This window comes from Cyprinodon variegatus, unplaced genomic scaffold (assembly GCF_000732505.1).
Source record: "Cyprinodon variegatus isolate N-32 unplaced genomic scaffold, C_variegatus-1.0 Scaffold354, whole genome shotgun sequence".
In the NCBI taxonomy this organism is placed as follows: domain Eukaryota; kingdom Metazoa; phylum Chordata; class Actinopteri; order Cyprinodontiformes; family Cyprinodontidae; genus Cyprinodon; species Cyprinodon variegatus.
The window spans coordinates 45398-63228 of NW_015150807.1; the positions used below are offsets into that span (position 1 = coordinate 45398).

At 38.4% G+C, this 17831-nt stretch overlaps 1 protein-coding gene across 1 annotated transcript in view; it reads left to right on the plus strand.

The window, feature by feature from the left end:
- srd5a1 (steroid-5-alpha-reductase, alpha polypeptide 1 (3-oxo-5 alpha-steroid delta 4-dehydrogenase alpha 1)) overlaps positions 1–9458 on the plus strand; it is a 12511-nt gene extending 3053 nt beyond the window's left edge. The window contains exons 2-5 of the mRNA XM_015386002.1: positions 572–738; positions 4719–4820; positions 8365–8515; positions 8612–9458. Of these exons, the coding sequence (XP_015241488.1) occupies positions 572–738; positions 4719–4820; positions 8365–8515; positions 8612–8678 (487 nt within the window). The 3' untranslated portion in view covers positions 8679–9458. The remainder of the gene's footprint in view (positions 1–571; positions 739–4718; positions 4821–8364; positions 8516–8611) is intronic.
- The last annotated feature ends 8373 nt before the right edge of the window (positions 9459–17831 follow it).

Consider the following 17831-nt stretch of genomic DNA (forward strand, 5'->3'; position numbering starts at 1 on the left):
TTTTTTCTCAGAATTCTTTCTTTTTTTCTCAGAATTCTTACTTTTAATCTCAAAATTTCCCCCTGAATTCTGACTTTTTTTCCCTCTGAATTCTGACAGAATTTTGACTGCTAAAAAACATGTTAGCATCAAGCTGTAGCCTTGTCTAGAGACTAAACTAGCTCTCTTGTTTTAATCACCTTCTGCTCTTCCATTAATGAATTAGCATCACCGGGGATCCCTCTGGCACGTAAAAAGTCGCTTAATTCCGTCATTTTCCACCAGTGTGTTACTGGCCCTCCCAAACAACTCATATCTTTGTCAGTGAAGCTGAGCGCTCCACATCTCTTCCTTCATCGTGCCCATCTACATTAAGATCCAAAATTTGAGATCAAAGTCAGAACTCTGAGATTAAAGTTAGAATTCTGACTTTTTTCACATATTAAACTAAAATAATATTTAAAAGTCACTTAACTTTTACTTATTTTTTCATTGGCCCTAATCGTCTTCCGTAAATTCATATTTATATGATTATATTTATGTATTATGGAAGTTCATCTCTGTAAATATCATTTTTTATCTTCTGTTGCAGAGCTCTCATATTTCCATTTCTAATTCGAGGAGGTAAAGCAACACCGTTCCTCTCATTCGCCCTGGCCTTTGTCTTTTGCATCTACAATGGCTACATGCAGGTTCGATACCTGAGTCATTACGCTGAGTATCCTGCAGACTGGGTTACAAGTCCTCGTTTCATCACAGGTGAATCTTCTTGTTTCAAACAGGTTTTCAATAACAGTAACATTAAAACATCTAAATACACCCACGCCTTATGATAGGTTGTCTTTGATTGACTTTATTGATCTCACAGTTGAGAAATTTACTTGTTGCATCAAATAGTCAAAAAGAGAAGAAGAAAGTGCCAAAGGAAGAACAAAGGTGCATGGGGTATATACTGTATAGTACAGTGTTATGAGTCCAGTCCAATTTTTTATTGACAGGAACACCCAGGTATTTGAAACTGTCCACAGTTTGGATGTCCTGCCCCTGAATGCTCTAGCGGGAGGGAGGTTGGGGTTTTCTCCTGAGGTCGATCACCATCTCTCTGGTCTTACTAGTGTTAAGACACAGGTGGTTCTTCTAACGCCAGTCAAAGAGCAAAGAGCCGACGTAACAGGCTGCTGCATGCACAGCGCCATCTTTAACGACAGCTATGCAGGAAACATAGCTAAAATGGTGTTGATCAGTGTGTCTTGCAAAAGCTTCCACATTCCTTGAACTTTGTTATACATTTTGATTTGTTACAACTGCAGACTTTAGGTGTTTTATTGGGATTTCATGCGATAGACCAAGTCAGGGTAGTATGCATTGGGTGTTTGCTTTATCTGTATGTTTAATTTTTATTTGTTTAACATTGATCACCATCGTATCACTCTTATTTTGTCATGCAAATGGAGGAAGAGAAAGCAATATCAGCTTCAAAAATCTGAAAACAATTGTACATATCTGCCCAATTTGTTGGGAAGTTGCACTCAATTTTATTCCCACACATTATTAATTAGAAATCTTCTGTTCAGGGAAATGAGGGTTGCAAAGTGACACCTAGTGCCCGCCTACCAAAGTTTGGTTTTTGCAAACCCAGGTGACAAATTAAATAGCAGCCATGAAAAACCAGAGCAATGATCCCATTTATGCTATTGCTTTTCCTCTTTTAAAGGTGAAATTGTAGATTCTGTCAAAGCAGATGTGGTAGCAGCAACTACTCGTATGTCCTCCTGTGCTGCCATGTTTATTTTGTGGACTCCACTGCTCTTCCTCACATTTATGGGGGATTCTCCAACTGGCATAAAATAGGTGATTTTTTATTCATGCTTTGCTTACTAGACACAAAGACATCTATCATACAAAAAATGTATGATAGATAGATTTATAATACACTACTCAAAAACATTAAAGGAACACTTTGTAATCAGAGTATAGCATCAAGTTAATTAAACTTCTGGGATATTGATTTGGTCAGGTGAGTAGTAGAGAGGGTAGTTAATCACTTTCAGCTGCTTTNTAATCAGAGTATAGCATCAAGTTAATTAAACTTCTGGGATATTGATTTGGTCAGGTGAGTAGTAGAGAGGGTAGTTAATCACTTTCAGCTGCTTTGGTGTTAATTAAATTAAGAACAGGTGCACTAGAGGGGCAACAACGAGACGACCATCAAAACAGGAATGGTTTTACAGGTTGGAGGCCACTGACGTTTTTCCTCTCCTGATCTTTTCTGACTCTTTTTCACTAGTTTTGCATTTGGCTAGAGTCACTGTCACTACAGTTAGAATGAGGCGCTACCTGGACCCTACAGAGGTTGCACAGGCAGTCCAACTCCTCCAGGATGGTACATCAATACCTGCCATTGCCAGAAGGTTTGCTGTGTCTCTCAGCACAATCTCAAGAGCAAGAAGTAGATTCCAGGAGACAGGCAGTTACTCCAGGAGAGCTGGACAGGGCCGTAGAAGGTCTACAACCCATCAGCACGAGCGGTATCTGCTCCTTTGTGCAAGGAGGAGCAGGAGGAGCACTGTCAGAGCCCTACAAAATGACCTCCAGCACGCCACTGGTGTGAATGTCTCTGACCAAACAATCAGAAACAGACTTCATGAGGATGGCCTGAGGGCCCAACGTCCTCTAGTGGGCCCTGCGCTCACTGCCTGGCACTGTAGAGCTCGATTGGCATTTACCACAGAACACCAGAATTGGCAAGTCCACCACTGGCACCCTGTGCTTTTAACAGATAAGAGCAGGTTAACTCTGAGCACATGTGACAGATGTGTATCCATGTATCCATATCCATGGAGGGATGCACAGACCTATACAGGCTAGACAACGGCACCCTGACTGCCATTAGGTATCGGGATGAAATCCTTGCACCCATTGTCAGACCCTATGCTGGTGCAGTGGGTCCTGGGTTCCTCCTGGTGCACGACAATGCCCGGCCTCATGTGGCGAGAGTATGCAGGCAGTTCCTGCAGGATGAAGGAATTGATGCCATTGATTGGCCCCCACGCTCGCCTGACCTAAATCCAATAGAACACCTCTGGGACATTATGTTTCCATCCATCCCACGCCGCCAGGTTGCACCTCAGATTGTCCAGGAGCTCAGTGATGCCCTGGTCCAGATCTGGGAGGAGATACCCCAGGACGCCATCCGCCGTCTCATTAGGAGCATGCCCAATTGCTGCAATTAAATTTCTGCAAAATGGACTATCCTGCCGCATAATTTTTACACTGTCATTTTTGGGGTGTCTTTAAATTCAGCCTCTGTAGGTTGATCATTTTTATTTCCATCAAATGATGTGGCATCCTTTTGTTCCTAACACATCACCCAGTCCATATCGGTATAAATAAACAGCATGATTTTTTTGCCCCATTGAGATCTGATGTGTTTTCAAAGTGTTCCTTTAATCTTTTGTTTAGCTGTGTACATAAAACATGGTTTTATATGAAGTGCCTGAAGTCCTTTATCCCATGACCAGGTGTTGGACACTCAGTGCCTTAAAAGACTAAAATTTAATTTGATTCAGTTGGAACTTTATCAACAAATGGCACAGAAATTCCTTATTATAAAAAAAATATCTTGAAAGATATACTTATTTGTTTTATTTTATGTATTTTTCTTAAAAAGAACACCTTTCCCCAGGAATCCCTGTCATTTCGACCACTAAATGTAACTTTTCTTTTTTAACCTCTGTCTACTTGCGACCACAACAGCTGCCACATGACAGAAGAGCTAGTGGCAGGTTAGCAGCGTTAGCTCCATGGAAGGAGGTGTTAAGGGATAGCTCTGTGTCGACACCTTGAAGCTTTCTCTTTCCGGTTCGCTTTCCTGAAAAGAGATAATTCGGGACAAACTCTTTAAATAACACTTCATAACGTATCTGTATTAAATAACCAGGAGACATGACCGATTTTGATAGAAACTGTAATCTTACTCGGATCAGAGAAGTTGCTATGGGTTACAGAATGGCCGCTGCTCACAAACCATGCTCACTTCTCAGGAAGTGGCCTCGATTAACAGTTAAAGAAGCTTTTTATACATCTCCAGTCTGCCACATCATTACATTGTACATCATACATGTTAGCAGATGAGGAGACATCCATGTTTTCAGCCATATCACAATATCACACTTTGTTCTTAGCTGAAGGACACCGCTCTCATTCCATTCCCAAATCTTTGTCACCTATAGAATGAAGATGATAACTGTATATCCGGACAGATTAACTGTCCTAATAAGATAAACCACTGGGGAAAACATCGATTCTAAAGCGCAACAGGCAGCTAATATTAGGGTATAATAACCTCACACATCATCAATGATAATTATCCTAATAGAAAGATTAAAATGAAAAAAAGACAGACATTGGTTGTCATTTCCAAACACCTCATATTTCCTTTGAATGTACAGATAATCTGATGAATACCATTTTATATTGACTGTAAAACTAAGATTAGCATGCTAATGTGACATGTGATTTTGAAAGAAATGAAAAAAATTTGGATTTCCATCACTGTATATTATATCTACATTGGATTCGCTAAAGAAGGTTCATGGATAAGGGAGGCTAGAAAACATTTACATGAACCAAACTGGTCAGTAGAAAGAGTTGTAGAAAAGCGCAGATAAAAACGGTAAAAACCTTCCTGCTGATCTTTTTGATAACATCTGCTAAAGCAGCTTTGGGTCCATCTCCAGGTTCTGCTCTCTGGCTGGTGGGCTGGCTGATGAATCTCCATTCCGACCACATCCTGAGGAACCTGAGGAAGCCCGGCGAGACTGGCTACAAGATTCCCAGAGGTAAAGGCTTTCTCTCACTCTGCATGTTTGAGTTTAGAATCAGAACTTTACCAAATGGACCCAAGAACTAATTTGGCTCAGGATGTTCGCATGTCAACGATGACAAAGACATTTGAAGACGTGGAGATTGTTTAAAACAATGAATAAAGTTTAAAAGGTCTGACAGATTTTTTAAATTTTTTTATTAATTCAGTGTATGTCTGAACATATTTCCACCTCGCCTGGTTTTTTCTAAACCTATGGCAACATTTATTCTTATTTTTGAAAAGTTTTGATTTCTTTTTAGCTGACGTTGTGGTCTTTATGAGAGCTTTTTTTTTTTAACCGCGCTTTCTCTGACCCATCACCTACCAGAAAAAAATGCAAAATGTAAAACTCAATCTGAAAAAAAACATTAGAAAATATTAAATCTGTAAAAGAAATAATAAAAATTGAAAAACTAACATCTAAGAAAACAGCAAACTTACTCTAAAAACCTTTTTTTGTGGTTAAGAATTTTATTAAAATTTCATTTTCAGACTAATTTTATTCCAGTTTTCTATTTACAAAACACTCTTTGCTTGCAACAACGTAAAAAAAAGATTCCCTCCATAAAATTTCTGCCAGATGTACGAATTCGAGTCTGAGCCTTTTTGAGCATGTGGGTTGTAAAGTTTCAAGGAACATATCGCCTCCTACTGGTGTGGCAGGGAAATTACATTGGCCTTTGTGCACAGAGATCCAATTAAAATATTCTGCAGGTAGAAGAGAATAGAATTTAACTTTATTGTCAATACACCGTCACAGTGCAGAGCAACGAAATAAACTCTCTGCATTTCACCCATCCCCTTGGGGAGCAGTAGGCTGCCGTTGTGCGGCGGCTGGAGCAGTGTGGGGTTAAAGGTCTTTGCTCAGGGACGCAGAATGTCAGTCCGTGGGAGTGGGGCTTGAACTTCGTTCTAACAGAAATTAAAACTAACCTTTACTTCAGTGGATTGTTGTCATGTAAACAGAGCCTCATTTTAAGCTGTTTGTTCTAAGCTCTGGTCGCTGAAAGTTTTCAAACCTAAATGTTCCTACTACATTAATATAAAGACACTTCAACATGTGAGGCGAGGATCTTAATTTAACCCAGGGGTTGGTAACCCTTGGTAACCCGCGGCTCCGGAGTCAAATACAGCTCTTTAGCGCCCCCTTACGGCTCCCTGCATCTTTTTCAAAAATTTATGAAAATCAATTGTTTTTGCTTATTTTAATATGTGTGCAGGAGGTCAAACAAAAATTGTTTTCCAATGCTGTAAACATTTGTATAATAAATATATTTAACCAATAATTTGCGTCATAGCCACAGAGATTAGTGGCCATAACTTGCAATCAGCGTGGCGCGGTGCCAGGCAAAAAAAGTGGTGGGTGTGTCTCGGACCATGGATCCCAAAGAGAAAAAAAGAAGATAGCTGATGAGAACAGAGGATTCAAAGAATGGAGCGAATCATTTGCTTCCATTATCAATGCGGAAGGATTGCCTGCATTTTTACTTTGTAATGAGAGGTTGTCAAAAAATAAAAATAAAAATTTGGAAAGGCATTTCCAGGGAAGGCAAGCTAAATATGCATCCGACCATCAAGCTGGGAGGGAGAGAAAAAGTGCAATTGCAGAACTTCTGGATAAATTAGAGGAGCGCAAAGATAGATTTAAGAAGTATCTTGCATCTCCACTACTGCTGCTAGTTTTGTTGCAGGGATGGAAAACCGTCCACAGATCAAACAGGTAGCGCTCTGATGCAGGGATGGGAACTTTCTTCCACTTTTTCCTTAAATCCTGAAAATATAAATCACACCAACGCTGATGATGGTGAATGTGGGTTAGAGAGCTGTGCTCTGATGGATGTCAGTTCCTGCTTGGTTCCTCACGACTCAATCAACTCCTCCCAACAGAAACACGTCCACCATAGAGAGATTCCTTTATCGTGTTTCTATTATTTCATCAATGCAACAAACCCTAAGCCTTGTAATGAAGGGCGGTGAAGCAGCACGCAGTTAGAGCATTCACTGCTCTTCCCTCACCTCATGCTGCTGTGACATTTGCATTTTATCATGAATGCTTATTATATATTTAAGCCCACATAGTCCATTTCCATAGAGGGATAATACACTTAGAGGCCGTTACCAGGCATATATAAGACTTTTACATATTTGCGGCTCCATACAGATTTTTTTGTTTTTTGTTTTTTTGGTCCAATATGGCTCTTTGAGCAGTGTGGGTCACCGACCCCTGATTTAACCAAACATCTGTACAGCTGTAATGCCTGATAGCGCTGAAGTCTGTCTAAAGGTTACACGGTAAAAACCTGAGGTGAATTTTCTGGAACGCCCACCATGAGATCGAATGGCTGCATTGATTGTAAATATGTAGCTAGATGAGCCAAGCTTATGCTGAAACATGCCTGCTTCCTGTCCGTACATGCACACAAGTTCATCCTCATACTAACAAAACAGATCAAATCTGGAAGCATATTTTTCCTACTCTTTTTATTTAATTAATAACTACTTATTTTAATTTTGCCTGGAAATAGTTCAGATTTTCTTTAGAAACAAGTACATATACATACTATAAAAATATTTTTATCATTTTTTAAATTACTTTAATGCCACTGCAGTGTGCTTTTCTTATAATTATTTTTTTCTGATGTAGAGTACTTTGAATTGTCTCTGAACTCTGTGCTATAAAAATAAACTTACCTCGCCTTACCGGCATGTTTAAACTCAACCTAAATGCAGAGTGGCAGCATGAAACTGGGAAGTTTGCTGCCAGTTTTGATGTTTTCCTTGCAGACATTTCCACATGCAATGAAAGTACCAGATCTTGTGATTTAAAAGTTTTTTGGTTTGGTTTATAAAAATGTAATTTTTGCAAAGTAAGGATTGTTTTCCATCAATTCACACCAGCTTCCATAGCTCAGAGTGACATCAGTAGCTCTTTGTGCAACACCACCAACTGCAAACATTTAGCATGTTATATTTTTATTGTTTGCTGTGAAACAGGATCATTTTACAAGCATGTTTTGCAGTTTTAAATATGTTGACCTTTCAATTAAGTTCACCTCCCAGAGGAGATGAAAGAAAACCAAAGTAGTTTTTTTTTTATTAAGGATGCATTATAAATGTAAAGTTAGGAAGCAAAATTGATGAATCTGATCCGGTAGGAAACAAATCATATTAGATTTTTAAGGCATACTGTAGTTCCAGTGCTCATGGAGGTATTTGTGTAAATATAGCTGACTAATCAGGTTGGGAGTTATTCCTTGTAGTCATCAGAGACTCAGCATGATCAGCTTGTTCTTGCATATATATTTCTTGTAGCACCAGCCTGAAGGTTAAACCATTTGTGTTCTGGATTTGTGATGTCTGCAGAGATGTTAGCAAACTTTTCCCCTCACCTTAAACCTGTTCAAGTCTAAGATGGAGGGTTCTTTAGCTTTAAACTCATCCCAGCAGCCGGGTCCAAAGCTACATCCGCTTTCTGTTCCATCAAACATCAACGGTTGTCCCTGTCCTCCACCCCGCAGGCGGAATGTTTGAGTACGTGTCCGGAGCCAACTTCTTGGGCGAGATAACAGAGTGGGCCGGCTTTGCTCTGGCGGGCCACTCGGCCCACAGTTCAGCTTTCTCCATCTTCACCGCAGTGGTCCTGGCCAACAGGGCTGTGGCCCACCACAAGTAAGAATAACATGCCTGCTCAGTGGGGAAGGTTTCTTTGGGTGAACGTACACATTGTAAAGAACATCTTTTTTTTTTTTTTTCCTTGTATTTCAGATGGTATCTTGCTAAGTTTGAAGACTATCCTAAAAGCAGGAAAGCACTGATCCCCTTTCTGTTCTAGATGGCAGCAGATCCAGACTGGAAGGTATTCCTCACAAAACCTTCCCAGTTTTCTTTCTAATTTCCTGCCGATGAAAACAGACTGGCATGCCTGGAATTTAGGGCCGTTGTTTTTCAGTTAGATAATAATTTGAAGAGACTTGACCTTTAGAAAAAAGAAAAAAACAGGAAAATACAACAAACTCAGCTCAAATGTAATTAAAGTTATGCGGCTGCAGCAGAAAATATGATATGTGGCGCCCGGCAGTGAACCATGCATGAGAGGAAGTGAACTGCAACTGCTGGATGGAAAACAAACCGGGAAGACTAAAGCTCTACGTTCACCTCGAATAAGGATGGTTTTTCTGTCAGCCTCATGATAGGAGATATATTTATAGATATCACAGAAGCCAGTAGGAGGAGTCCGTGGAGCAAAGCGTAACGGTGAAGGCTGGCCGAGGAGCTGCAGGGAAAACCGTCCAATCGGAGATCAAGCTCCTCCTCTCAATAACTCACTCATGCCTGAAACAAGGAGATGAACAGCATGCCTCCGTTAGGGTTCCTGCCATTCAACAAAGAAGAGAACTTGATGAATAAATGTGGAAAGGGTTTTTTTTTAACTGCTTGTGCTGATTATGTGCAGAGCTTAAAACAGACGGCAGCTCAGAGAAAATGCTGCTGATCCTCATGTCTCTTCGCTTCTGCCATCATGGTGACTGTTTTTGTTAGTTAGTTAGAGAAATGTAGTCTTTGTGAGAACTGGAAAATGATTTTTACACATCTGGATTTATAAAAATAAAGTACATACATTAAATGCTGTTGTCTATTTTATAAAACCTTGTTTCCTCATTGAAATAGTGTGTTTTTTAATTGTTGCCTTCCTCCTGTGTCCCTGCATGGCTTTTGTTTGTCTTTCTTTAAAGAGGCCTTCATTGAAAAGCTGGATTTATACTCTAGACCAGAGGTCTTCAAAAGGGGGTCCACGGAGGTACTGCATGGGGGTTGCAAAAGTTTTGGTTGATTAGACATTTTTTTTATATTCCCCCCAATTTTTTCCACTAATTGAAATGTCTTTAAATCCACATTAACATGAATTTATCAGACTGTAGTAAACGGATAAATGGAGGCAGAAGATGTCTTGCAGTCATCAATGCACACATTCAGAGACACACAGGAGCTCATTCAAACTGGGCACCGTTTCATTCACAACACCTGTCCCATCAACGAGGAACCAGAATCAGAAATACTCTAATAATCCCAGGGAGAAATTACTTTCATTACATGACTTCATCTGTAATAGAGTGACTATAGAACCAGATTGATATAAAACAATTTCATTCAATGTATATAATTAGGGGGTCCCTGCTCCATCTCGCCATCAGTTTGGGGCACCTTTGCCTGGAAAATGTTGAAGACCCCTTCTCTAGACTACAAATGAAAAAGATTCTTTGGCTAATTCTGACTTTTTTAACTCTCTTAACTTATTAGATAACACTGCTCCCTATCAAATAATAAATCAAATCCAAATACTGAGGCCAAATTACAAACAGGTTGACTGATTTAGGTAACTTCTGAGAAGCAGCCGATGACTCTTGCTTTTATTTAGGGTTGTCTTAGCAAAGGAGGTGGAATCTATTTCATAATGTAAACAATTATGCACAGCTTAGAGTTGGTCTGTTGTATAAAAATCAAATCTCATGATTTTTATGACTGTAATATAAAAGGTGAAAAGTTTAAGGGATGTGAATCTTTTTGTAAGGCCCTGTAGGTCAGGTGGGTGCTACATTAGCGTCATGGTATATATAGCGCTATTAATTCTGTTGTGTTACAGCCAGGTTCATGAATAGTAAATACAGACGCTGCTTCTAAAAGTGACAAATGGCGACAACCCTGGGCTGCAGGAGCCTTCGCAGATTGACGTCCTTCATATTCCAGATCCTTGCTGCTGTCTCTGTTTTTCGTCTCCAGACTATTCCCTCCATACATCCTCTTTAGTTACACTTCTTGTAATTGCATCAATATGTTACACTGGCAGTTTTAAATAAGACTCCCACTTGGTTTATCTTTGGGCTGATACTGCCCCCCCCCCTCCACCCCTGCCTTTTGTAAACAAAAATCATGACAGAAGGGCTCAATCGATAAAGTTCTCTGTGTTCAATGTGAAGATTTACCTAGCCTATGCATCTATTGTGGTATTTAACAAAACACAATTTGCAGCTTGTTGAGGCATTAAATTTGGTTGCATTACATTTAACAAGAGTAATACACTGCATTTCTCACTACAACTCTTCGGGTGAAGGTAATGCGCTTCAAACAGGTTTGCTGCCAACAGAAGGGTAGAGTTAAAGGGGTCATAGAATGCAAAACCAAGTTTCCATTGTCATGTCAGATGAATAATGATAGTTTAGTGGGTGAAATGGACGTACAGAGAAGTTCAAACCCTATCAACACCTCCTTTCTCTGAAAATCTCACAATTGTAAACTCCCGCCATAAAACGGGCGAATCCAAATGAATCCCCGAGTTGACGTCAACTGGCAGATATGTTGCATTATTTGGTTCTGGCCTGTACTTTTGTCACACCCTGAAATGCACATACAGACCAGCCCACTGGTTCACTGTAAGACATCAGTTTAGCTATTTAGCCTACAGTTGGGTTTATTTCTACAAGAATTACAAAGCAGGCAGTTTCTCTGTTGAAAATGAGCCAGAACCACGGGTGTAAATGCAGTGTTCCAGGCTGAATGGAGGAAGATGAACATTTTCACAGTCTTCCCAAGGATCAGAAGACTCGACAGGCATGGATTATTTTTGCTTATCCGAAGATCTTTGCAAAGTTTGATGCTCAGCTGTTCATTTGCTCTAAGCATTTTACCAAAGACACCTTTCAAAATCATGGACAGTTCAAAGCAGGATTTGCTAAACTTCTTTTACTTAAACGAGGGGCTGTTCCGACCATAAGGCCATCACAACCGCAAGCTGGAAGTATTTTTTTATTTCTTTGGGGGGATGGGGAGTGTCGACTGCTCGGCCGCTGACTGGATAGGACATCAGCAGAGAGCCGTGAGGAGGGGGAAAAGCACCGGGCTGCCATTCGGTCGCTCCTGCCTCCGTCCACCGGGGTTCCTGGATCAGACCCGGAGCTGACGCCGTGTTTCGAGTGCCTGGCGTGTTTCGGCTAAGTGCTGCACTGTAGTCGACCAAAATCCTGGAAGATTTTGAAATTCCCCCCACACATTTTTTTTTAGGTATAAAAAGTTTGACATGTCCGAGAAAAAGAGGGTGTCTGGTCACCCTACCATTTCAACAATTTCAGTGTTTCAGTGAGTGAGTGCTTGTTGCTATGATTTGCTCAGCAGATTAGCTCGTTGTAAACCAACCAATCAACGCACAGCTCATCTAAATATTCATGAGCATACCATAAAAGGAAGAAAACCTGTCATTTCATTCTAGGGCTTTTAACCAGGCAAATATGCCATTTTCAGCCTAACCAATGTTACACACTCTATTAAGAGACCTTAAGGACCAGCACCAAATACCCTATGGAATCATGCTATGACCCCTGTAATGCTAGCACGCAGATCAATGCATGCAAGTAGAAGCAAGCACTTTTTCACACACTGGGTGTGTTCGATTTTAAAGACTGCATCCTTCAAGGACCTGGTCTATCTGGAGACCGGAAGAGTTTTGGCCATGGATTCAAACAGTACCAATCTTTCTGTGGCTTTCACCACCTGTACGCTCTGTCGCCTAGCAACCATGAGAGTTTTCACACAAGGCAGGAAAAGAATGAATACCGAAGTTCTCACTGCTGTTTATATTTATTTTTTTACATTTTCGAGGAGCTTCAACACCAGTACCGTATCAGATCACACTGCAGATATATTAGAATCTTTCCTTAAATAACAGCCAGACCCGGAACTATTTACATACTTGGATTATATTAAACTGCACTAACATTCACCAATGTTCGGCACCATTTACCTTTTACTGCATAATGAGGAGTCTTCCAATCCGAACAGACCTCGGCGCCATGCTATGACGTAATCGGCCTAAGAATCTGGCCTTCGGAGGCCCCTGAATTCGCCCTGGGGCTCACTGACAGAAGCAAGGCTGACATAAAGTGGCACTACCTGTGCCTCTGACCTCCGAATGAACTCCCCTCAGCCAGAAGAACTTGTGTCGATGTTCTGTCAGATCAGCATAATCCATCAGACTAGCATACCCAGAGTCAATCCGCATGCGCAAGACGTTAGATTTGCATAGGCATCCGTTAGTCCCGTTTATTCCTTTAGTTTATCCCCATTTAGACTTTTAGTTTTGTAAAATACACTTTAACTATCCTGATGGGCGTGCATCCCTTTAGTCATATACAAAAAAACAATATAACATCAGATCGTCTTACATTTCAAAAAACACCAAAAAGTAAGGAATTATTTTTTATTTTTTTTTGTACATGACTAAAGAGATACATGCCCGTTGAGGCAGTTTAAAGTGTACTTTTCGTACAAAACTAAAGGGATAAACAGGTGTTGACTAAAGGTATACTGGTCTGATGGGGTATGCTTATCTGACAGAACACCGCCTTAAACTATGACAATCAATGCTGTGATTTGGCTGTTGGGAAGACGCACTTGTTGCATTATATAGATATAGATTACAGAATCTTTGGTCATAAAAAAAAAAGCGTTTTACAACCAGTAAAGTTCAGAGAGTAGACTGGACCCTTTCTCGTTAAGCATTATTGAGTTGAATCAGATGATAAAGGTACAAAAAAACTGTCAAAATGGTGAAAGCAAAGAATGGAAGCATAACAATAATTGACATTAAAGGTCTCTTATTTAAAGTCATGTAATTTTTGTTTTTATTCTAAAGAGAATAATTTTCCAGATAAGATTCTTCATTTTTTTATGCTTCTTTTTTTTTTTTTTTGATTGAAAGCCTGAAGTTAGATCTACTGTTATTTACCAGGAGCTTTAAGGAATGTTTTTTCTGAATAAATAGCCTGTAAAAAAAAAAAAAAAAAAAATTGCATTTGAAATTTTGACATAAACCATCATTTTCTTGTACCATGAACATCCAACGCTGCCTGTAATTCACTGTAAAATACATCATTTGCAGATGTTAACATAAAAAATTGTAAAAAATTTTTGCCTCCTTTATACCTTTATATATTATTACATTTTTTTCACTTTTATATTTTAGGAATTTAAATCCTTAATTTTCTTATTCAGATACTTTTAAAGACATTTTTTTTCTTTTTTCGAATATAAATGTTTTTTAAGACATGATTTCCAGAACTTGTTTTTTTATTTTCTGCCCTTAAATAATATATTTTAATTTCAGTACAGTAAACTAAAAAGTTGCATACATTGACCTCTGTTCTTTCATTTATTCATTATGGCTCCCAGTAACTTATTAAAATTCACATTTTAACATCAAAAATAACTTTTGACTGCCAAAGTTGTATCAAAAAGGCAAAAGTTTTCAGCAAAACATTTAATTGAAAAGCGAATCAGGTGACATCAAAAACTGTTCTTTAAAAAATAAAAAATGTAGGCATTTATATAATCTCAGTGTAATGTGTATATATATATATATATATATATATATATATATATATATATATATGTATGTGTGATTAATTATTTTTAATGTTGCACTGAAAAATATACATATGCCTTTAGAAAAGGAACAAAATGTTCTAATACTTGAACTGTTCTCCCAGCCCATAGGGGGTGCCATTGAGCACTATTTCTTTAATTGCAATCTATCTGTTTATATGATGCTTACAAAGCCTTCTAAAAAGGAAACAATATGTGTTATCAGTGGCTTTGTTAGTAAACATTTTGAGGAAAACACTTAACACTGTTTTCATGTGTTTATAAGGGTGAAATAGCTGTTGATTATTGAATCACTTCCCACTAATGTGAGGTAAATATCTGCAAAATACTGCAGATTAATTGTCTTTCAACCCACATCCTTCCTTAGACAACTGCTGCCTCTTGGATATTATCAGCCGTTACCATCTTCCCTTCGAGTGTGCTGTGTTTCCCTGCCTTTCTTTGTGTTTCTAAAGAACATGTTACATATATTTGCTCCCGTTTCTACCAATGATGTATTTTCCGTTAAAGCTGACAAGGTATACCAAACACCTGACAGCCATATCCCTCTGAGTCCCGTCTGTCTCTTGGATGCCTGCGTTTTGACTTCATTTCCACCAGCTTACAGTGTGAGCGAGCCGCTGTGTGCATGCCTGAGCGTTACATATTCTAGCTGACACACAGCTTCCCTTAGGGAGGTTTCCTTGACTGGGTCACATGGTAGAACAGATTGGGGGGTGGAAATTATGCTTTGGATCCCGTCTCTTCCTCCTTACATGCATGTAGAAAGGTTTGCTTGGCCTTAATCCGCTTGTTGCATGTAGAGAGCATTATGAATGATGGACATCATCTCCTGGTTAAGAATGGCTGTAGAAATAAACAGAAAAGAAATAATGTCCGTCTTACTGACATGGCAAAAACGAAGAATTCCCACGCCTCTAATGGTTTAACATAAACGCTTGTGTTTGTGTTAACCCCTTTTTACTCTGTTACCCCTCAGTTACAATTATTGTAACATAGAAGTCCTAAGCGGAAAGCCAGAGAGATTATGAAAGGGAACACAGGAGAAGACCCATTCAGAAGATTAGGTCACACCGCATACTGGTAATAAGGTTTTTCCAAGCTTCTGATGTTTCGCACACCACAGCTCCATCTACCATCTAACTATTGTAAAAATCACCTGAAACCTTCCCGAGACTTTCTGCCAACTAAAACTGAGCTCCGGACGAGAGAAATAACCAGATCAGCAGCTCCCACTGAGCTGGGAAAATCCACACCTCAGGTGTTGACGGTACAGCTGTTAGTTTTGTGCTCCACAAATGAGGCTTTTCTGAAAGAGTACCAAGAAGACTGCCACTTCTGAAAGAGATTTAGAAACATTAAGTTTTTCTCTAGTTAGGAACAAATGTAACCCAAAACAAATTGCCACTACTTTTATTTCACTCACAATGAAGCATGGTGATGGCAGCATTATGCTGCAATAGTTGGAGTCAGCAGGGAAAATGAAGCGACGCAGACTTATTACGAATTGGAACAAAATATAGGGTACTTTTTTCAGATTTGTATTTATTCCAATTTTAAAAAAAGAAGTTCCTATGTTATGTAAAGTAATGAAATATATTGAGGTTAAATACTTGTACATATTTAAAGTACTTTCTCCATACAGCCTGGGTTGGGAGGAAGATTTCTATTTTCTTTTTTTTTTTTACTCCTTTAAGAACTGCGATATGTATAAACAGATAGATCCCCTGAATGGACCAAACCAATTTAACAAACTACGACACTAATTTACTTTATTTATACTAATTAAATGTGTTATTAAATCTTTAAGGGGAGCAGTTTGTGGTTAGGATTCTAGTGTTTGTCATACAGATAGGGATCCCTGTAGAAGATTATGGCAGGCCACTTTAACATTTATTAACTTGACTGAATATGTAGTCCAGATGTCTCAAACGGATTTCTTCCTAGTCATAATTAACATTTCAGATATCTTAAATAATAATCTTCCTATCTAAACTTTTTTTTCATATATCTAAAATAAAATTATGACCAGTAAAAATTGGATTACAGAGACCTGAAATTCATTTTTAGACAGTCAGAATGTTTATTTTAGATAGGAGTAATATTATTTTGGATAGCTGAAAGTAACAGCCGAATACACATGTATGGGGGAAAGTGGCATCATTTGTACAAGTAAGAATTATATCCGAAATGTTCATTCAAGATAGGAAGAATACTATTTAAAATATCTGAAACACATATCCGGTTAAGCGAAAAAATTTGATTCCAGATTACTTAAAATAACATTTCTACCGGTAGAAATGTTATTAGTGATATCTAAAATACAATTCTGACTAGGAATATTGTAATTGTGACTAGGTAGAATGCTTTAGTGCTTTCACTAATAGAAATGTGACTAGTCAGCCTGCCTATTTTTTATGCTATTCAAAATATGTTTTTAAGTATATAAAACTGCATTTTGAATAGGCATTATTAAAATGTAGATATCTGAAATCATAATTTAACTAGCCATATCAACAATTGATGAATCTGTGATGACATTTCTACTAGCAGAAATATATTTTTTGATGTCAATAATTGGATTTCTGGATATCTAGAATGTTATATTCATTTTTTATATCTGAAGTTGTATTTTTTACTGGTAATAACTGTATTATGGAGATCTAAAACTGGAGTTCTTCTTCGTCAAAATTCTGTTTTAGATAGGAGAATTGTTTAATTTACATAGGAAGAATGTTATTTTAGATAACCACAAGTAAAAGGCTACACCCTACACATGAACGGGTAAACGTTCATGTGTATTAATTTGTACCGGTAAGAATTAATTCAATTCAATTCAGTTTATTTATATAGCGCCAAATTCACAACACATGTCATCTCAAGGCACTTTACAGTTCAATTACATTTCATATATCTGAAATGTTTATTTTAGATAGGAAGAATGTTATTTTAGATGTCTGAAATGTTCATTTTGACTTGAAAGAAATACATTTGAGACATCTGAATTATATATTCAGTCAAGCTAATAAATGTCAAAATGGCAACCTAAACTTTATAAAGATTTCTATATATCTCTAAAGTTAATTCTTATATTTTTTTTTATAATTTTTATATATATTTTTTGCTGGCAAAAAATTTATTTAGGATATCAATATTTACAGTTCTGACTAGTAGGAATGTAGATTTGACCAGGAAGAATCTTATTTTAGAGATCATAATTGGAACAAAAGAGAGGACAGCCTTTCTAATAAATGTCAAATCGGCCTGCCATAGCTTACATGCTGCCACCTACTGGTGATGGTCGGAAAAAACATGATTCATTGAACCCGCTGAACTTCCAGTAAGCTAAAAAAAATGGGGAGTAATACTGTATTGCATAAACTCCTCGCTTTTATAAATGTTCTATGAATCTAATACATTTGAATGTGCTTCATTTGTTCGACTGTGGTGGGAAAAAGGAGGAGCAGGAGTGGGTGGATGGGGGCGCAGTCATCGTTTAAAAATGGGGAAAAGCTGAGCACTGCGCATGCGCGCAGATTTGAAGAGACTACGC